General features: G+C 36.4%; 1 protein-coding gene across 1 annotated transcript; it reads right to left on the reverse strand.

Annotated features, from left to right (window-relative positions):
* Window positions 1-2880: 2880 nt before the first annotated feature.
* On the reverse strand, window positions 2881-21570 carry DTHD1 (death domain containing 1). Its single transcript, XM_075750744.1, has 10 exons — window positions 21257-21570; window positions 16674-17484; window positions 15836-16166; window positions 14979-15158; window positions 13947-14191; window positions 11775-11939; window positions 10905-11194; window positions 9375-9619; window positions 4277-4334; window positions 2881-3683 (listed from the first exon to the last, which is right to left on the reverse strand). Exons 1-10 carry the CDS (start codon window positions 21531-21533, stop codon window positions 3394-3396), a joined length of 2892 nt encoding a protein of 963 aa, XP_075606859.1. The 5' UTR covers window positions 21534-21570; the 3' UTR covers window positions 2881-3393.
* Window positions 21571-22835: the final 1265 nt, after the last annotated feature.

Below are 22835 nucleotides of genomic sequence, written 5' to 3' on the forward strand. Positions count from 1 at the left end.
AGGACTGAGAGCTGTCTCATCTGATGTTCCATTGCTGCTGCTTTTTCAACAAGTTCTCTTTGGATTCTGCTACAGCTTGATTTTAATTTACTTTAGACAGAGCGCGCTACATTTTGGGGTCTAATTGCTGCTGATGTCATTGTTCTGTTGCATAGAAGGCCACATTTTGGTCTGAAACTCATTTTGTTTACAGACTATGAACTTTAGAATGGGAAGAATCTCTTCTCTGACAAAAAAAATGGAATAAAATATATACCTGTATATAAACCTGTTGACTGAGATCTAACAAGAAGGAAACAAATGCTATGGAGCTTACCAAGAACAGCTAACAGGGAAAGCCCCAGCACAAGTCAGAGCTGAGGAAGGAGAGGAACAGATGAAAAGCACATCACCAGCCCGCTCAGCTTTGCTGGGCCACAGCAAGACTAGTTACTAGTTTTAGACTGTGTTACTGCAAGAAGAGTTAAAGTAACTAGTGGGCCTAATGGTTACCTCCTTAGAGAAGAACACGAATTGCTACAGTTATATAAAAATTTGTTATTTTTTTAATCTACCTTATTAGGCTTTTCCCACTCTTTAATAAAATATATGGTTTGTTTAGTCACTTAATTAGTGTTTGTCAATAATAAAAAATGAGCTTTTAACATGAGGAAATTTAATATAATTTTACCATTCAATTAATGTAAAAAATGATCTCAAATTCCTAGGAAGAGGCTGAATGCAGTTATTTCCATTGTGTAGATGCTACTGAAATGCCAACAATTCTTGCTGCTTTGCCCTAATGTTAATGATACTGTAGAGTGGAGTATCCAGGCCTGTATAGATGGCTTTTAGTTTTTAGCAGTGTTTTATTCACATATTTTCAAGCATGTGAAGTACAGGCATTATGTTTTTCTTAGACACAGAGGCCATCTTGTGGCAGAATGATGGTAGTTGTATTAAAATACTAACTTAGATGGAAAAATTAAGTCCAATTTGTTGCAATATTTCCTGTATTTTTTGTAGTATCATACATTGAAGCATGATTGTGCTGACTTTGGCTGGTGTAGAGTTAATTTTCTTCATAGTAGCTAGTATGGGGCTGTGTTTTGGATTTGTGCTGAAAACAGCATTGATAACACAGGGATGTTTTCGTTACTGCTGAGCAGTGCTTACACAGAGCCAAGGCCTTTTCTGCTTCTCACCCCACCCCACCAGTGAGGAGGCTGGGGGTGCAGAAGGAGTTGGGAGGGGACACAGCCAGGACAGCTGATCCCAACTGACCAAAGGGATATTCCACACCATATGGCATCATGGTCAGCCATAAAACCATGGGGGAGGCAGAGGGGAGGCACTGCTCAGGGACAGGCTGTGCATCAGTCGGCTGGTGATAAGCAATTGTTTTCATTTGCATCACTTGTCTTTCTTGGGTTTTATTTCTCTCTCTTTGTTATTTTCCTTTTTGATTATGATTATTATATATTTCAATTACTGAACTGTTCTTATCTCAACCAACAAGTTTTCTCACTTTTACCCTTCCAATTCTCTTCCCCCATCCCACCAGGGGCGGGGGAGTGAGCAAGCAGCTCTGTGGTGCTTAGTTGCTGGCCAGGGTTAAACCACTACAATGATCACAATATACATACATTCTGACAATATCTGCTGAACCTGCAGCAGAATATTCAGTACTAAAGAGAAGGCACTGAAGACAAAAGATCTGATGACAAAATGTGTTAAGGCACTGAGAAAAGTGTGATAAAAAGTTTTCTGCTAATAAGAAGACAGTGTACATTTTAAAAAATATCTTTATAGAAAAAATTAAAAAAGGAAAGGATGGTTATGTCACAATGAAGGGATTAAGGTCCTCATATATTCTGTTTTACAATTAAAAAATGATAATCCTACAGGATGAGACATTATTGAATAGATGAATTAAATTAACACTATTTCTATTTATCTTTTCTTTTGCAATGCAATTTTCTCATTGATAGTAGTGATTTGGAAATGTTGCAAATATATGACCTCTGAAAATAAAATATGCAGACTGGCAATGTGTATCACAATTAAGATTTGTCAGCAAGACATACAGGGATTCTGAATAATCTAAATATTAATAAAGTTTAGATTAATAACTTTTAGATTTAGACTAATATTTAAAATTTATATTATATTACTAAAGGGAGGGGAGGAGGGGGCTGAAAGAAGAAAATAATTGGTGCATTGAATCCAGAAGAATAACAGTAACTAACAACTATACACAGGTGGACCTGAAGAGCGAGCTGCATCTATTGCACATTGTTAGAGCAATAGAGAAGCCACACAGATGTGACAGCCTGTGTAGTCACAAATCAATACTTGTATATTTGTATGTGAAAATACAAAGTGGTTGGCTTTCTCCCAGAATTGTGTGATTCATTGGCACTTGCTAGCTATGTTGAACCTTTAACAGAAATGTAGAAGTTTAGTGTTTAGAGAAATTTGTGGTGTGTTGTACGAGGTGGATTGCAATACAACAGCAACAGAAGACTGTCAATTAGAATATTATTTCAGTAGAAACACAGTTTAAAAAGTCCAACCATGCTATTGCTCTTAGTTTTAAAAATTAGGTTAGTCTTACTTAGCATTCTAGAAAGAAGTGAGTTTTTAGACTGGTTTATTAACAGTACCTTTAATACAAGAACCCAGTATAATGAATGAAATTTCAAAACACTATGTTTTAAAACTTAAATGAAGGAATAATTTTTCCAAACTTAATGTTAACCTGAAAAAAACCCACTACCGTGACAGATAAAAGTGAGGCAACGAATCTAGTAAATTCTGATATTACAGATTAGATATTCACATGTGGTAGCACTGAAATCTGCTATGACATTCACAAGGATAAAAACATTCACTGAGAATATAAAAGTCAGGATTGATTACTAACAAACCTGAAAGTAAGAAGAAATTTCCTCTGTCTGTGAATTGTAATGATTTATTACGCTTTCCTCTAAAGAACCTGGTAACTATTATTACTGGTTGTAGAGTAAGCCATATATCATGGAATGATTCATGAGATTTTGATATAGTGAATAATTCCTAGTATTTAAAGTATGTAGAAATATGATTCTGTGTCAATTGAGTATGGTACCTGCAAGCAATCAAAGTCCTTAGAAACCTATGCAGACCAGTCTATAATCCTTCATACCTGTATTTTCAGTATCTCTCTTTTCCAAAGGAGAAATGTTCACTTTTAGCAAGCAAGGACATTGCTATTGTACTTTGCTTTAGTAAAGAGGTTGCAAAGTAAATAAGTAAGCAGCCTGATTCCCCAACTGGTATCCTTGTCACTTGTTCATACAAAACATCACGGAAATATTCACACCTTTCAACAAGAAAGAATAGATATAGGGCTGTTAGTTGCCAGTGATTCTGTCAAGCGAACACTTTATTTTGCCACTTAAAATGAAGTTCTTCTGAAAGATCACTTCTGCCACTCTTCCGCAAATAGCGAGACAGGAGCTGCTGTTTATCAGCCGACCTTGGAAGGGATTTTTTCCAGCAGCAAAGCAGCTCATAGATCTGGTGTGTTAAATTATCAGGGCACTTCAGCCTAACAAGCTGAAGTACGCTCCGCCGAACAGGTAAGCATAAAGCAAGCAATGATGTATTATCTTCTGCAAGCTCTTCTGCAAGCCAGTATAGCAAGTTGTCCCACAGCATGTCTGAAGGGCAAAAATTAGTAAATTAAGAGCGTTATTCTTCTGCTATGTAAATCTTTCTTTCTTTTGAAAAGCTGTCTAAAGCTGGAAGCTCAGTGAGTGAACTCCTCGACTAAATATGGTTTGGGTTTTACTTTAATGAAACCATCATCACTTCTTACTTGTCAGTGCAGTTACCAAAACTACATTAGACATGAAGTAAATTTAGTCAAGAGCAGATTCAGCAATGATCTATAACTTTTGGAACTGCGTGGGGAAAGCTAGCAATAAGATAAAAGCATCTGGGCGTTTCCTATAACCAATACATAACTTATTCTGGAGCTTTCCAGTATAAACTGAACCTCCTTATACAGAAAATTACATGCTGCTCAAGTACTCCACCACAACATTATATTACCAGAGCTTTTGCATTTCCTGGTAAACAGATCACTTTTTCTTTCTTTGAATACCTTTTTACATATTAGCTACTTTGGTTCATGAACATGGCATTTTAAAATGTCAGTTACAGCTGAAACAAATCTTGGCATTTAAAAAAGTAAGTAGCAAATATATCTATTATTTATATTGATATTAATATATTATGTATGTGTTCTTACCTGATGAATCAGAAGAAATTTTGTTTGTGCTTCGTGGACGGTTGATCAACTTTTCATGCTATCAAAGAAAATATGTTGAGGAAAGAGAAATGACTAAATGATTAAAGGAATGAGGTGTAGGATATGGAGATGGACTGAAGTAAATCAGCATTTAATATTGGTCCTACCTACATACAGGATTTGTGTCATTATTAAAAACCACTTAACATCATCAACAGGTAAAAATCAGTATACAGCTATTAAAATAATGACACTAAGTCTGTTTACACCGAATGAATGTTTATTGCATCTTATCAAAAAGTTTATAATTTAAGCAATTTTATAAATGTTTGATCGGTAGCATTATGTCACGACTGGTGCATTGAAACTAGGTGTATAGAAAATCTATATGGAACCTTTCTACATGAAATGGATTCTAATTTTGAATATTGCACTAACTTTGTCTTGCTGTCTCTGTTGTCTTATTAGAACTGTGTTCATACCATACTGTTTCCAGGAAAATAACAGTTTCTAGGTATGTAGTAACTATTGTTAGGTCTAGAAATCATACTATGTTTGTGGCAAGAGTGATTCATTTTACATGGTTCAACTTTTAATTATAAATCACTAATAATCATCATAACTCAAAAGACAAATTCCATTGAAAGTCCAGAGTTCTTCCTCTTTCTTCCTCTGAACACTGGAGAGAAAGAAAAAAGTACTGGCCTTCTCCCCTTTGACTGAGAAAGAGGAAAGTCATGTGGGCTTCACTGTTGTTTCCTACTCCGTATGGAACAAGAAATCACTTACATAAGCACTGAGCACAAGAAGAGATTAATTTCTATCAAGTGAATTTCAGCTCTTTTTTTATTAAAAGCTGTAATTGTCCTCTTTAAGTGTCCATGTTACATTTTTCACACACATTCAGTTGTATTTCCTGGCTGTTTATGCACAGCTTTCCCTGTGAGACTTGTTCCAGGTTTATTCACTGAGTTTCTTTTTTTCCATTTATCAATTAAGAGTATGAAACTCTGACTGGATAAACTACTCTCCTTTTCCTGCTGGGCAGACTGAGCCAGAGCCTTACTGAGCTTATCTTAAATACTTTTATAATACAAACTTTATATATTGTACTCAGTTATCTTGGCAGGGGGTTTCAGTGTGCGCAGGATGCCCAGAGTATGCACTGCTTGGTGGTGCAAAACCATCCTGTGCCGTACTCATCTTGAGATCTGAATCTGCCTTGTCTTGCATGCTTCTGCAGCAATGCTGTCAGTGGATGTGCCCTAGAGTGAAGATAGCATAACATGGCTAAAAAAACCCCTCAAAAAAAAGGGAATAGAAAGCTCTTCCAGAAGGGGGCATTGTTTTTCTTCCAAGACTCAGCTTTCCTTGGCTTTGTTTAATTATGCATTTATATTTAAACTTATTTTCATTCATTAATGAGAATTTAGCACCTCAAAGGTCTGTATGAGATTTTCAAAGTTATTGTAGATGAACTCAATTACCCATGCACTGACTTTAATCTGAACCACTTTATGCTACTTAATGTTAAAATAGTAGTAAAAATGATAAGAATTGAAAATGAGTATTGTCTAGAAATAGTGTAATAATATACAATGCATTAGATCTAAAACATTAAATCTGCCTTTAAAGATTAAATGTCTGTGGTGAAGCGCTAAATTCACCCATGGTTCAGCTGCACTGGCATGTGGCCCCACTCTTCTTGTTGACAGCGTAAGTAAAGTACTCTTAGCGGTCAAAGCAGTTTTCTAGTCTGGAAGGCCCTTCAATTAGCTAAGCCTTTCTGAAGCAGAGCATCACATGCAATTTTGCTGTTGGACAGTCATTAGACATAAAACTTCAGCAGAATAGTAATTTGATAATGCTTGTATGTATTACAACAATCTCTTTTTGCAAAGCATTCTAATTTCAGCCGGTAATACTGAAGTGCTCTGTCAAATGGACCTCTCAGACATGACCAGACTCCAGCCGCATATTAAACAGGACAGACAGAAAAGGAGAAATGAATATTTTAAACAATTTAGCCCAGTTTCACATAGATACAACTGCTTTGAAATCAGTAGAAATATTACTGATATGCACACACATAGTTGATATCAGAACCTAATCCACCGTATTTAACTTGTGTTGAAAATAACAGGTTTGACCAGTGTTTTCTAATGCTGAGGAAATGAAAGGTCCATAAATAGGAATTGTTATTGAAGATCAGCTTACTTCTGTACAAGTATAGCACGTTTAAACTAAAAACTGATGTGAATGGTTGCATACAAAGTAAATAACCACTGCTTTCACCACTGTTAGAAATATATTTGTAAGAGAGTGGATAATGTGGGCACATACATATAAAAATGGCTTATAATCTATGTAGTTAGTGTCTTCTCTGCACAATTCAACAGAAAATTAGGTGGGAATTTTACAGAAATAAGTGAAAATGTAGTCAGAATGGTTGCCTTAAAAAGATTCCATCTGTTTTGGTAACAACCAAAAATCAGGCACTGTGGGTGGTTCTAACTCAATCATCTGGGGAAAAAAAAACCCACAACAAACAAACAACCCCCCAAAACCCTCAAAAAACAAACTTAGAATCATAGAAAGGTTTGCGTTGGAAGATACCTTAAAGATCATCTAGTCCAACCCCCCTGTCATGGGCAGGGACACCCTCCACTAGACCAGGTTGCCCAAAGCCCCATCCAACCTGGTCTTGAACGCTTCCAGGGAGGGGGCATCCACAACCTCTCTGGGAAACCTGTTCCAGTGCCTCACCACCCTCACAGTAAAGAATTTCTTTCTAATATCTAAATCTACCCTCCTTCAGCTTGAGGCCATTACCCTTTGTCCTATTGCTACACACCCTTGTAAACAGTCCCTCTCCAGCTTTCCTGTCGGCCCCCTTTAGGTCCTACTGGAAGGCTGCTATAAGATCTCCCTGGAGCCTTTGGGGCAGCTTAATTGCTGTACTGTAGTAGTATACATGTGATAGAAACTAGCAAAATGGAAGGATCATTGCTTGATTGTATGTCTACACAGATGAATGTGGTCAGATAGTTCTAGGCGCTTTGGCGATATATATTAATAGCATCAGCATATGACTAATTATGGACAGTACCAGTCTTGGTTCATATCATATGAATATTAACACAAGACTTGTACTTTAATGAAGTGTAAATAGCAGTTGCATTTGACAGATGGCTGGTGTAGTTGTTTGTATAATTAGTGCATTAAATTTCTCCCTAACTGTGTTTTCTCATACAATTTTAACTATTTCTTTCTATTTCTTTTATTCATTAGAAAGCCCACCTAAATGTGAAGATATATCTGACTCAAATATATTGTTCAGATCATGGATAGTAAAAACAGGATAAAAGTTCTTATGTTAATTTTTACTGTCAGTGCTTTCATCACTGTTAATAATTTTAGAACACATAATAAGATACGGTAAGTAATTAGAATTTCCTTTTCATTGCTCTGGCATTTAATTGCATCTGGATCATTATGTTTAATATATGGTTCTGTCTCTCTTCCACTCAATTCCATTTCTAGCTCAAACACATTTTTAACTGTTCAAATATCCTGTTCAAATGGGTTCAACTTTTGACTATTTTTGTATGTAAAAAGTATGTTCTTTTATATTACTGGTTACACCTGCCACTTACCAATATTGTTATTATATCTGGTGAAAGGGGATATAATAATTCATTTTTCAGTTCCTCCTTAATATTCATCAGTGAATACAATATTTCAATTTCTGTTGAAACTGCCTGAACTGTTGTTACCAATGTATTGTCTCTCTACCTAAAACCACTCCATGTTTTTGATCAACTTCTTTCTTTCCTCTTCCTCTTTCTGAGTTCTGTGACCAGAACTGCAGAGTGCAGTCATGATGTGGATGCCTCATAGATATATGGCATAATCTTGTTGTCAGTTTTGTTCTCTACTTATCTAAAGACAAATCTAAGACACTTGATAATTATCTTTGTGGTTTAATAAATGCTGTTCAAACCTCTAATTCTTATTCTTATTACACAGTAAGATAAAATAAAGTGGAACAATGGGATAGAAGCTAGGCAGGTGGATGGAAGAAAACTAACTGATGCCTAGGGTGTGCCACAGATTTTTTTTTAATTACTTTTTTTTTAATCATTCCACTGGACCTCAAGAGTTTGTATTTCCCTCTCTGTGAATACTGCACATGGAATGCTAGCCCTGTGGAAAAGCAAAATGCTTGAAAGCATGTGATTCTCAAAAGAAAACTTACATTTTATATGGCGTTTGTCACTAAAAGAGATCTCCTTTTAAAATCTTCTGCACTTAACTGTTCTTAATTTTTACTTGAGACAGTGGAGATGAGAGAGAAATCAAGAGGTATGCTTAGGAAATAAAAGATGATTTTGCAGGTGATAGCTTAAGAAAGAGTGAAGTCAATTAAATTCAAAAAGAGAGATGCTACTGCTTGTCACTAGAGATTTAGACCAAGTGTTACTGTACATATTTTGAGATTAAAATGTACGCAAATTTGATAGCAGTAGTCTAGCAACAGCATTTTGTACAATATAGTGTGATGATACCTAGGCTCCTTGAAAAGGCTACAATGATATTTCATTACAGGAATATTAAAGATTAATTTATGTAGCAATAGGTTTCGCCACAGATGGAGATAATTGCCCGCATGGCTGTATTGCAGAGGCTTATCAGGCATAATAGGAGAATCAGGTGACAGGAGAAAGAGAGGTTACATGAACCATTTAATACTCCTACAATTTGCAGTTCTGCACTCCCGAGACAAGGATACAAGAATTATATAACTGAAACTTAAGTAATTACTTCTTAGAGCCATACCATTTGGGGAGAGCAAATGTGTGAAAAACTTTTGCTAAACATTTTTTTTCCATGCTTGTGCTTGGATGCTTTCCATGCTTCCACCTGCTAAAAGAAATGATGAGAGTGTTTGTATATTGCTGATGGATCAGAACAGCTCCATCAGTGACTCCTGTGCATGTCTGTAAAGCAAAAATCATACCAAGATGCTTTTTACCTAATAAATATGTGGTAAGGGAAAAAGGGAAAGATCTCTAACATTATCAAGTGAGAAACCCACCTTTGGCAACGTTAGTGCTAATTTACACAGTGGCGATTGGTGTTGATATTCACCATATGGCAAGGGTTGTTCCCATTCCTTGGTTATCATCTCTCTGCTAATTTTATAAAACACTGCTGTTCCTTTGTAATGTGGTGAGCTGTGGTTACCAAATTCATCCACTTCTTTAATTTGGAGCTCCAGCCTGGGTCGTCTTTGTGAATGAAAAATCAGCCTGTAGACTTTTCCAAAATCTTTTCCATTCTCTGCAGTTCATACAAAAACAAAGAAAAAAAAATATTTTTTACACTGTATATAGATGTATGACATCTAAAATAATTCATCAGGGTGAGTCAAATAGAGCTAATCACTTAACATTTGGTTGTTCTTTATCATTATTATTACTTGAAGTTCAAACATTCCTGCCAGCCTGCTTCAGTAGTTGAAATGTCTTCATAGTTAGCTGTCTTAGCACCTGAATTTTTGGTATAAGGAATAAGTGGTGAAGGCTGTGCTACAAGTTGAAAAGTAAGGAACACAGAAGGAGATAAAGTATGTAACACAGAGAGAAATAAAATGGTGCTGTGAATGGAATTAGAAGTATATGCTTTCTCATTATTCAGGATGGATGGATGTCTATCTGTAACAAGAATATCAATAGGGGCAGAGAGGTAGGTGCATTTCTAGGATTTGTAATTCCATTTTAATTGACACATCTATAACACTATCCTTTGCATAGCTAAGCGGGCATTCCTTAGGGGCTGGAGACTTCTCTTTTTGAAGAATAATCCTTTCTTTATGGTAAACGGAGTTTTCAATGGGAGAGTTTATGTACAAAATGTTCAGAGGGCCAAATATATATTTATCCATTCTTTCCAAAACTGACAGAAGAGACTATAGTAATTTTGGGTGAAAATTTTTTTGAGGATTCTTATCTCTTCTCCCTTTAAGCAAATCTCTGAATGGTGGCAGCCACTGTATGGAATTTTTGAGGCTCCTAATGGAAACAGCATTAACAATCTCTCATCACCTCAATTCACAGTGCAACTCACAAAAAGCAACATTTTGCCCTGGGTTTCAGTTTTTAATCTTGCTCACTTTAAATAAAGCAGATAAAATAGCAGACTATTTCTTTTTGTTTGGAATCTGTTTAATTCCTATCAAATATTCTCTATATTGAAAAGCCATTGATGGAATCCTGTCCTTTTGAAATAAAAGATAAAATGCCAGCAGTTTCCGAGGGACCAGGTTTCCCAGAATGGCAGAGGTTGGAAGAGATCTCTGAAGATTATCTTGTTCAACTCCCCCCCTGCTCAAAGCAGGGTCATCTAGAGCAGGTTGCTCAGGATCTTGTTCATCTAGTACATTTGATTTTTCAGTTAGAGCAGTTTCCCATGTAGTTCCATGCACCTATCATTTACAAGAAACAAAACACTGAAATAACTAAATGTGCTGTGACTAAGCACAATCTACTAATGTTCACATACAGTATTTCTGAACAGCTGAGGTGATTGATAATGTTCATCCAAATGCATGAATTAATTACTTTACCTGAAGCAAAAATATTGCCTCTAAATCTAAAATGAATCTGCTCTCCTTCTCTTAATGAGAACTGCTGTGTAGGTTCTGGGGGACCAAAGTAGCCCTCCTCATGGAGATTTTGAAGTTCCCAGGTCAAATCTTTGGATGCAGATAGCAAAACTACGATTTTATATGGGTTTTCTCTTTTCCGATACAGTATCACATTAGCCATTGTGCTACAGACAGCTTCTTCCAGAGCCTGAGCAAAGAGGAGAAGATATGTGTTTTCCAAGAGGAACGAAAGGCGAATGACAACAAAGCTGTATTAAAAAAAAAAAAAAAAAAAGGCAAGAAAATAAATAGCTCTATCTTAAATAATTTTAACAACTTCTAACAATTTAATATTCAAAATAATACAGGACTCAGTCTCCGATGGACCTTTTGCTACCTCCTTTTCATTCTTGTTTCCAACACATGAAAGGGTGGAAATTTGCCTGCTTCTGTAGTGCAGAGTATATTGACTCTGTATCCATGAATTCAAATACATGCAACTTTCAGATGAAAGTAAGATAGTATTTCTTAATAAGAAATTCCAAAAAATATTATGGTTTTGTAGTTAGAGAGCTAAATCGCATTTTCAAATTAAGATTAATATCTGCTTCAAGATTTGTATATATTACGTTGTGTACAGTCTATGGATGAAAACATATTTAAACAAATTTATATTTTCTGTAATTATGAGTAACAAATCTAAGTGATCTGCAAAGTGGAATAAAGAGATGCTGGCAAGTTAATACTTAATGGTGAATGATTTCTTAACTATACTAATTTCTATTGATTTGTACACTTGAAAGTAAATATTTTAGTAAATGGAATTTTATAAAATTATTCATACATTACCTTTCTAAATGCTCATTTAATTCAAATGATACAAGACCATTCCGTGCATTCTGGATAATAACATCATCAAACACCTTCCACCCCTCTTCTTTGTTTCTGCGACCTAATAATTTCAAAGTATCACTGAGATTTTCCCCATTTTTTCTCACAGAAGCACTCACAGCCCTGGAAAGCCAAGGAATTACAGGAAAAAATATAATGAAAAACAGATCCTACAGAAAGACTAAGCTTGTATTTGTAGCTCTGCTTTCCCTTCTGCTTTCCTTGATGACTACAACTGTTTTTCCCCACCTTGTAGATGAAAATCTACATCTGGAACTATACTCCAGAGTACATAAGTGATATAATTGTTAAGAGAGATTTTTATTTTTTTTTCAATTCTCCATAAAAAGGTAAAAAAAAAAAAAAAAAGAAAGTTTTCTATCTAAATGAATCCAGTTTACCATTTAATATCATTCACAGTAATTATTATGGATTGTTTTTTGAGCCAGTCATCAAGATTTAGATTCTCTAAAAGTTGGTATCTGAAAAAAAAACAAAACAAAGAACTTTCAACAGAGAAAATAAACGTAGCTTCTCTTCAAATCAGGTCATTACTTTGATATCACACTCAGAATGAAGAAACTGTGACATGATGTGGTCTAGCTAATTTATCCTAATGAATGAAACATGAAGGTTTTTTTTTACAGAAGCCCATAACTCTTCTCTCACGCACACCCTTCCTTATCTATTTTTTTAAAACTGGATGTGAATAACCCATTCACCTCAAATGCACACCCTATGTACAATCCAAAAAAGAAAATACTGCAGACAGGACAGCCTAAGCATTTCTCAAGCATGCAGCCTCAGCCTATGTACAAATACAGGAAAATGCTGGTATCATTTTCTAAGGAATTTGTATAGAAATAAGCAATCAAGCCGTCGTCTTTTCATGGATATGCTTCGACTGGGGATCTAAAGTGCCATTTAGACTGGTATTAAGAACAGACAGATGCCACGAGGGTATTATCACACAATGAAATGCTTCTGGTACAGGAAATGAAATTTAAATCTCCGTAAACTGACATGGGCACCCTTTCCAAATCTGAAGTTTGTGATAAAGATGGATGTACAGTCTGAGACCAATGTGAAGGCAAGTTCTTTAAAACATGATCTGAGAAGTTTTTCAGAAAAGAAAGGCTAGAATATTGTCTGCCTTCTCCATCTGTACCTTGCTTATTTTCAAGATAATCATAATCTTCGCATGTAGATGAATTATGTAAAAGATAATATTTAGCATAGGATGAATAAGCTAACTCTTTAATGACCTCAAATAAAAGTACTTCAAAGCTGACTCTTGTCCCAAGCTAGTCCCTACCAAGAAATCCCAGAAAGCCTTTCTGAACCTGGAGTTGCCCACGGTAGCAGAACTGGAAGGACAACAATCAAATGGTCAGTTCAGATTGATTTTTTTTTACCTGCAGGATATGGTAAAAATACCATTTATTTTGCTGACTGTCAAAACAGACTAGGTCAACTTTGGCCTTTTTTTGCACCAATAAGTTTGCATGATGGATAAATTTTATTGAACTGCCAGTTAACAACTGAAACTTAGAGGGGTTTTTTTTAGGAGTCCCCATGTTTTAATGCTTTTTTAAGATATTCCAAATGGTCTAAGTTTTAGAAATTTTGTAGTGAGTACTTTGGAAAAGTCTGGGCCTTTGTCTAATATAGCAGTTACCACAAAACTGACTTATGCCAAATCATTGTGTCAGAAATTTAGACTCAGGTAGCCATTGGAATGTGTAGAAGAAGAGACCAGAAAATTCAAAGGCTACGGTAGCCAAACCCCTGATAATAATGATCACAGCAGCTCTGAGACATGGTTATTCTCTATGTTAAGTGTTTGGCTTTGGTGAAATGGCTGAACATTTCTTGCTGAAAAAACCCACACATTTTTCATCCAGACTCCTGCTAGAAATTCTGTGGTGAGCATATTTAAAGATTATACATCAAATGCTACATGAATTTTCGGGGATTTGCTCTAGTGTTTCTAACAATTTTTCTAAGTATAGCAGACTGTATTAAGGAAGTAATACATTTTTTATACCTAAAATTATTAATCAGCAACTGTTAAAATTAATTCATTTTGATATTTTGAAAATACTGAATTTGTAGTGAAGTTGTTCTTACCAAGGATGGTATGCTGTAGCAACCCTCTTTACAGTAGCACTAAGGGCTCTTGCATGTTCTGTCTCACCTCCTTGCCTTTTTTTTTCCGGGTTCGGAGGACAGGGTAGAGTAATAGTGAATGAGCTGTGAAATGGTTGGGCTGAAGGATGCTGGACATAAACCAGTGCACTAGTAGATACCACTGAGTAGTACATATCGTGTCTTGCTTTCAGTGTCGAAACCAATGATGGTTCAATTGGCTGAACCTAAATATGGAAAGCATTTGTACAATTAATTTACAAATTGATAAATCTCCTGTTTCATGCGTGAGTTTTTACAAATTGATTTATCTTTTGTAATTGGATTAGACTGTCACAGAACCTTTAGGCTCCTCTTTATAACCCAGGAACGACCCTACCAATGTATCAGCACTTTATACAATACACAACCAAGTGCTTGAAAGTCTTCAAACCCCAGAACCTTTACTGACTAAAACATTTTGCTTGTTTTGGTTCTGCTTTGAGTTCAAGTTTGGAGACTCCTGAGCTCCCTCAGAGTTTGATAATTTTCTAAGATTTTTTTCAAATCTGTAATTTTTTCACTATTAATTTTAGCTTCTCTGTACTTCAGAATACTCTGTACTTTGAAGCAAATTTTGAGATTATTCTCAGCCTAAGACTAAGAGGTGACAAAACCTTCTGTTGCACTGCCTGGTACAAATGATGAAGGTCAGGTGAGAAAAATTGTTCCATTAACTTAAACACTGGGCCAAACAGTTGAAGTTTGGAGTTGAAAACAACTGTATTATCTAAAGTATATCAAACAAACATAGATGGTTCTTCTTTTTAGCTAGAAATATTGACTACTAACTATATTATGTGGTTTTAGCAAGGTTGACAGGAAACCACTTGCTGTGCACACAGGATGTGGAGCTGCACTCCCTTTTCACTTCTAATAATGGAACAGGTTGCCCTTTAACATTATTGGCATCATTGCTTCAGAAGTAATCAGATAACAGACTTATGGAACAAGTATTTTGTATTTCAGGCTCACCTTTAACTGCATGGGTGCTGGAGAACTGAATGTTTCTGGATGGTAATAGAATGAGATTCTAGAATCCATGCTCAGCTTCTGTGCGAGTCCTTCCTTTGGAACAGTAAATGTTTCTTTCTTTAAGCAGGACAACACAGAAAAAAACCCCAGCTGATAAATTTTCACTTCCGCAAAGGTTTCCTGCATAAAGAGAATGTGGTATTAGAGTACATTGGAGGGAAAGGAAGCTGTGTTCCGCAGTGGATTAGTGTTTTGAGAAGACAACATTATTTATAGAACAAGGTGTGAAAGGAAAACAAATTAAATGTTACTGCCACCTGGATGCCCAGTTATCTGGTGATCTCTAATCATCATGTGATGTCATTAATTTTCCAGTGTATGACTGGGGTGAAATGAAATAAGCTTGTAAACTGGGTGATGAATATGGCCCAATGCAATTCTTCTGCAGTTATAAAAAAGAACCATCGTCTTTCTTTGAGCTGGAGTTTGGACTCATACATACATCATTGTGTTACTTTTCTGTGTTCTTATTGCAAAATAATTTCCCTTAAGTTTTTACTTTTATTAAATAATTAAATGTATTACACTTACTTACAAAAATCATGAACCATTACTCAATCATTAGTATTGTGGGATCAAACACTTGCCTTGACATTACAAGGGGGAAAAATGACCTTGTTAAATACTAGGTTTCAAATAGAATTAGTTCTTGAGAAAGCAGGAAGAAAAGTTCAATTTAACCCCACATAGTGGCCAATATGTCTTAATAATGACAACTTTACTTGTATAACTCCACAAGGGCTTAACTGGGAACCTGCAATGGTGTTTTTACAATGCTTAGATGAAAGGTTACCAACCTTATGGTTTCCTTGGAATCCCTCCAAAGAAATAGGAGTTAAGTAGTTTGATTGAAAGTTTCTATCAGTCACCTTCACCATAATCTCCCGATAATTTCCTCTGAAGCACGAAGTAAATGGGATTGCAATGTTGATAGGGAAAGGGATTGTTTTCTCATAATCAGAGCATTCAATACAGATGACATTGCTGACCAGCTCCTCAGAATCATCCACCACCAAGGAACTAGTGTCATTGACAATCTTACACTTCAGATTCTCCAGAGCAGTTGCAGGGGCTTTAATAAAACAAGCTACTTCACATTCATTCTTACTACTCTTTCCCACTAGAAATCTGGAGAAAAAGAATATAAAATATTATTCTTTGTATTTTGGGTGGGGAGGTGTCTTGCATTTTTAATTAAATACTTTACTGTAATGATGTGCTACACTGCAGCATAAACAGATCATTCATAACAAAAAAGATTTTTTTTAATAGATGGGAAAAATCATGAAAATTTTTATGTTTAGCTTGTTTCAGAACAAATTACAAATTACTATAAAACTGCCTAGTGGGATCCTTTCCTACTGATTTTCAACAATTTAGGTATTATTGACTTTACTGGCTGTGACTCAGTCCCTCTCTGGGGGAAAAAAAAAAAAGCAATCAAATAGAAAGTTACAGTTTAGATGAAATGGAAGATCTTCACTGTACATGTTTAAGTTGTAAACTGTTATTATGTGCATGGCCATAGCAGCTGTTCAATACATGCATATTGAATTTCTTGGCCCACAGATGTTTATATGTATGCTAATAAGCAATATTAATGTATATCTGTTCCTAAAAAGAATATGTGCTTACTCTTTGTACATCCAGTGCCTAGATTTTTTTATTTCTTCTGAATCATTCATAGAAGGATTCACAGTAGTAAGACCACATGTTTGTGCTGAAGATGTGAAGGTAATTAGGTCATTCCTACAAATCTCATGATTTGCTTCCATTTTACTGTCTTCCATTTGCTCTGTCAGTCTATGTTCTTCATTTTCTACCCCTTTTGAAGATTCTTTGACTGCTGCCTTTTTTTCATGTTGAAAAATATTTGTGACAGTTATGTCATAAATGTCTTTCAATGTCCCAGATACAATGCCTTCCCCACTGCTCGTAGCATCTTGAAAAGCCAGTTCTGGAGACTTTTCAGTAACAGAGCTACCTCCATGAGGTTTATCTTTTCCATTGCAATCTTTTTTCTCTGTAACAGAGTTCATTAGCAGTCTGTGTTCACCATCCTCCTTTTTCATCGGAGGTTCTCTGCTGACATCCTGTTCTCGAGCAGATACGTTTTCAGCTGATGATGCAACAATGTCTTTTTCCACAGTTTGAGTTTCACTTGGCTGGATTTGATTAATATTCTGACTTCCAGTCCTGTTCAGAGAAGGACTTCTTTGAGATTTCTGACTGGGTCTACAAGATGCTTGCACAGACTCTATCGCTTCTCCTTCAGAAAAACACACATCTGTCTCTCTAGAAGCATTTTGAGCAGTCTGGATCTCAGAATCATCACCTTGTGTGCAGCTGGCGGCATAAAGTTTACTTTCTGCCTCTTGAAGGTGTGAGACTGTATTTATCAAAAAATCCTCCACTTTCTGCAGACAATCTACAATTCCATTGTACTCTGAGGGAAAAAATAGGTAACCAATTGAATTTTGCTATGAAAGCTAGCCAAAAATTGTGAACTCTAATAGACATACCTAATGAATTCCACCTAATTCCATAATGCCATTCAATACACGAAGCACAATGTATTTCCTCGCTTCCATTTAATATTTTCTGCATTTATTGCTATTCAGTTTCAGTGAATTTCTGAAGAACTGAATACAGACAACTACATTTGTGTACTTGTCCAAGTACAACTGTGTATTTGTCAGAGTACTACTGTGGCAACTCTAATGAACACCTTTCTAATGATCCGACACTAGCTAAATTCATAATAACGATCAATCTAAAGCATAGAATTGGTAAATAATATTCAAATCAATTTGGGAATAGCTTTAAAACTAAACATTAATTATATATATTTCCTAAAATTGAATCCTGCAAGGTTCTAACGCATGGGTCTCTGACAAAGCTGTTATACATGAGCTCAATATTAAACATGCTTAGCAGCTTTGAATTTTTGCTACGGAGAATAGAGGATAACACAAAACCACCAGCACATATACAGTATTGAAGTTCAGCAGTTTGTAGCATCCAGTTATAGGAATGGTGGAGGTTGCTCTTGCATATAACTAAAAACACTTGGTGAAGAAGGACACACAAAATGCACACAGTCACTATGTGCCATTCATGTAAGATTTTATCTTTAACCTATTTATTTTATGATCCCTCATTTTTCTTATCTTACACTTTTTCTTAGAAATCCTTCCAGATATTCTCGCCAAGGATTTCAGATGTATTACTTTCAGTTCTCCCCTCACCTTATGCTGTCAATCTCTATAACGGGAACTGTGTTTTCCTCAGTTAGGTATATTGCAAACCTCTCAGAAAATTTCTTGCTTATTTCTGTTTGCTGCATGAGATCCTGCAAAGCTTTGTTTTCCAGGTTAAATCCAGTGAAAGCTGATACAAATAAGAAAACTGTACAGAATGAAACACAGTATGGTGTACTCTCCACTTAAAACGGACAGAGACACACAAGGGAAGGACAATAGAAAGAGCTGATAAAAGTCTTACAGGAAAACACTGGTTTACATTCACTTTTTTCAATAATATTTTATGAGGTAAATCAATATCTCAAGGTTTTAAACTTGGAAAATAATTTTATTGAGCAAGAATGTCATCACACATCAACGTGTGATAGTATATGATCTAGATAGGCCTTTCATTTTCATTTGCATCTGATTATTTTAAACCTACAAAGAGTACAGTTCAGAATAAAGGTTTTTCTTGTTGAACTCAGTCTAAAAACTATTCCTTTGCAATACTTTCTCAGTTCCCAAATGACTTGTTATTGGATTTTGACTATATTTTGGGAATAAAGAAAAAAAAGAAGAAAAAAGTGCAAACACATTTTTAAAATATCTTTTTCCACTGATAGTTCAAAGAAAAAAATGTTTGTTCTAAGGTACTGCTGTTTTTCCAGGAGCAATTTTACAACACTGAAGAACTTCTAAATAGTTCAACAGGGCAGAGAAATAAAAAAAAAAAAAAATTTGAAATAACATAGCTTTGTTTGCATAAGTGGTTGTAAAAGATCACTTCCCAGTCTCACTGTAAGGCAAAGTTGCCAAAATTAACCTATTTCCTCCCTGAATTTTGCATTCTCTAAACAAAAGAAAAAAAAAACCCAAACAAATTGTGCAGCTCTTTAAACTTCACTAAAATCAAATTTGAAGATAACAGAGTCATCTGAAACAATGGCATTTTCCTGCGCTGTGAATGTCACTTTTCTAATCCTGCAGTGCTTAAAGCCAAGCAAAGATATGGCCTTCTAACTTTACCCTACCCAATTGTGTTGCATGAAAAGACACTTTTTGCATTCTGTTACAAGGTTAACCTCGAAATAAGTCTTCTTTTGTGTTACCCCCCTGTCACCATCGCTTTTCTAACACTTTGCTTTCTGTGTTTTTTTGATATTTGATAACACGGCTTTAGAATACAGTGGCAGTTTTTTATGTAACTGTCTTCAAACCTTTTTGCTGACTGTTTTATGGGAAAGTGTCAGATGAGGAAAAGTAGCTTTTTGGAAGGAGAATGATAGTGAATTCTTAGAAATCTGAAAAAAATAAAATAAAATAATCACATAGGCCATGAGGCCAACAGGACAAAGTTAGCTTTATGTTGGACCCTGGAAGCAGGTCCCTTTTTTTACAAAAAATGTTCTTTTATCATTGCGGACACTTTGTAAACCTGTAGAACAAAGACTCATAAACATGGGCAGAGCTAAAGATTTCTGCCTGGAGTCTCTCTCTTTCTCTGTCTATGCATCATGCTGTTAGACCATTATTACATGCAGAAATGTTAGTTCTCTTTTCTGCTTTGATGAATGTTTGCTAAGATGTTGTTTCTGAGGAAAGGGAGTTGTTTCATTTGTCACAAAATGATCCTGCATTTTTTTCAGAAATAAAAATCTGGATTTGGTCCTCACAATAAATAACACCGTTATTATATCCACATCATTATTGTAAATGCAAGAAATTAAACTCCGTGTGTTTACCTGTGCACTAAGATGGCAGAAGTCTTTCTTATTTTTACTGTCATCTTTTTAACTATGTTGTTACTTGTAGAGAACTGTAGACTATACATATTGGGTTTATTTGTTGAAGTGCTGGTGGCAGGGGCTGCAGGGGCCTCCCTGAGGAGAAGGAGGCCAGCCAGCCAATTCTGGCCAGTTCTGGCCAGTTCCAACCAGCTCCACAATGGACCAACTGCTGGACTGAGCTGAGCCTATCAGCGAAGTTGGTGCTCTCTCTGTGAAAACATATTTAAGAAAGGGCAAGAACACCAGAGAGCAGTGAGGAGTGAACAAAAAAGTGTGAGAAACAGCCCTGCCAACACCAAGGCCGGAGAAGAAGGAGGGGAGGAGGTGCTCCAGGCACGAAGCAGAGATTCTCTTGCAGCCCGTGGGAGACCAGGCTGGAGCACATATCCACTCTGCAGCCTGTGGAGGACCCTGTTCTGGAGCAGGTAGATATTCCCTGAAGGCACTGCAGCCTGTGGAGAGCCCAGCCTTTCCTGACAGGAACTGTGGGCTGTGGGAAGGACCCATGGTGGAGCATGGAAAAGTGTGAGGAGGAAGGAGTGGCAGAGGGGAACTTTTATGGACTGACTACTACCCCCATTCCCCATCCCCTGCACTCTTTGGGACAGGAGGAGGTAGAGGAGTTGGGAATGAAGGAGTGAAGGTGAGCCTGGAAAAAAGGAGAGAGAGGGAAAGGTGGTGTTTTAATTTTTGCCTTTGTTTCTCACTACCCAAATCTGTTTCAATTGGCAATAAATTAAATTAATATTTTTCTGTAAGTCGAGTCCATTTTGCCCATGATGGTAAGTGGCAAGTGATTTCCCTGTCTTTATATTGACCCATGAGCTTTTCCATTTTATTTTCTCCCTCCATCCTGTTGAGGAGGGAGACCTGGGTGGGCATCTGGTGTGTGGCCACGATAAACCCACCAAAGTATAATATACATAAAACTTTGAAACAATTCTGTTTAGGTTTTTTTTTTCCCTCACATAATGAGCATTATGAGTCTCCTATTGAATCTCATGTAATAGGCTCAAAAACACTGTGATATGACTGTTTAAATATTAATTCATTTGGTCTAATGAATGACCAAATACTGAAATACTATCCAATGAAAAGTAAGGTCCCCCAGCATTATCACACAGCAGAAATTAGCATCCAATTTACCCTGTCCATTCTGTTTACAGGTAAGTCCCTCCATACTTGCCTGGACTTGCAGTCAATTCCTTGTGTTTGTCATGGAGAGCACTCAGCAAATGGCAGGTGTCTTGGATACCTTCCGTAACGTTCTCCAGCTGCTGGCTGAGAGATCTGCTCAGCTCTTTTGTTAAAGAGATCAGTCTCAGCACATACTCCGCTGTACCTTCATTATCCAGATCACTTTTCAGAAGCGCATCTCTCGCTAGCAAGTTTAGGTGCCAGATTTTCTCCAGGACTTGGCCTGATTTGCCTGCAGGTGTAATCTTACCTTCAGCCATTTCCATTTTATGTTCAGGATATACTACTACAATTTTCTTCTGCTCAAACACTTCCACAACGTTTTGTCCTTGGTTCAGATGGCTACACTGTTTAGTAGCCTAAACAGCACTTTAAAAAGTACTGTATTACGCACACACACAAAACTCAAACTCAGAAACTCTGAGTTGATGTTGACTACTAAAAAGTTCCTAGGTGACAGAAAGGAGTGGCTCTTCTGTAACTACAGACAAGGATTGCCAAGAGATGCCAATGTACACCATGCACCTTTAAGGGAGATTATGTAAATTGGTTATGTAGCAGTAACTTAAATTTCAGGAGCTCTGACTAATTTCTCATTTTTGTGGCTCTAAATGATCAGTACCTATGAAATCAAGCCTAATTGTGAATTCATAATTATATAGTCACCAACATGAGGACGTGTTTTCATTGCAAGCTAACATTAAATGTTGTAGGTCAATTGACACCATTTTCTGACAACCATATTTCACTTGTTCAGAGACATCAAATAGGTGGGACAGGTCCCAGCTGCTATGCAGTCTGGATGATGTATTTGAATTATATGTAGGTTTCAGCAATACAAGAATCTACAAATCTGTGATTAGCAAAAATATTTATTAGCAATAGACATTGAAAGAAACTTCCAACGTTTTCTGGAGTGTGTTTATATAACAGAGGAAGAAATGTAAAGAAAAAGCAGTAACAGCTGAAAGTTCAAATAACTGATAAGTGAAATTTTGTTTGATGCTTTGGAAGTTGAGAAGCAAACTTATGAAAAAAACATGAGCTCGCTCAACTTAACCGCAGCATCAAGAATTGACTGGGATTCACAGGGAAAAAGCACTGTCCTCAAGAGTACCGCCATGAAAACGAGCAGCACTGCTTTCGCAGGGACTCATGGCCACGTGCTCCTGGAGGCAACCTTGGAGGAAGCAGGGCCAATGCCTGGCAGGGCTCCTGTGCTGTGCAGGAGGGTGAAATTTGAGCACCAATACCTCAATGGTAATATTTACAATGATTTCCATTTCACCCAGCAAGTTCAGGAAAAGAAGTCTCATCGAGACAGCAATGAAAACAAGTGGAGGAACAGCACTGACATTCTCTCACTGATGTAGTTAGCTTCGTGCTGTGCTAGGGGAGGACGGGCCTAAAACCCTCATTAGCAGAATTCAGTACTGGGCTAAATCTGAAGTATCACATACACCAAAATATTTTATAGTTTAAGAAATGTACTACACAAATTGTTGGTACAGTGGCTTTCCTACTAAGCATTCCTTTTTATGGCCCATTATAAATATAATTAATGTGGC

The sequence above is a fragment of the Balearica regulorum genome, chromosome 4 (assembly GCF_011004875.1).
Source record: "Balearica regulorum gibbericeps isolate bBalReg1 chromosome 4, bBalReg1.pri, whole genome shotgun sequence".
Classification (NCBI taxonomy): domain Eukaryota; kingdom Metazoa; phylum Chordata; class Aves; order Gruiformes; family Gruidae; genus Balearica; species Balearica regulorum.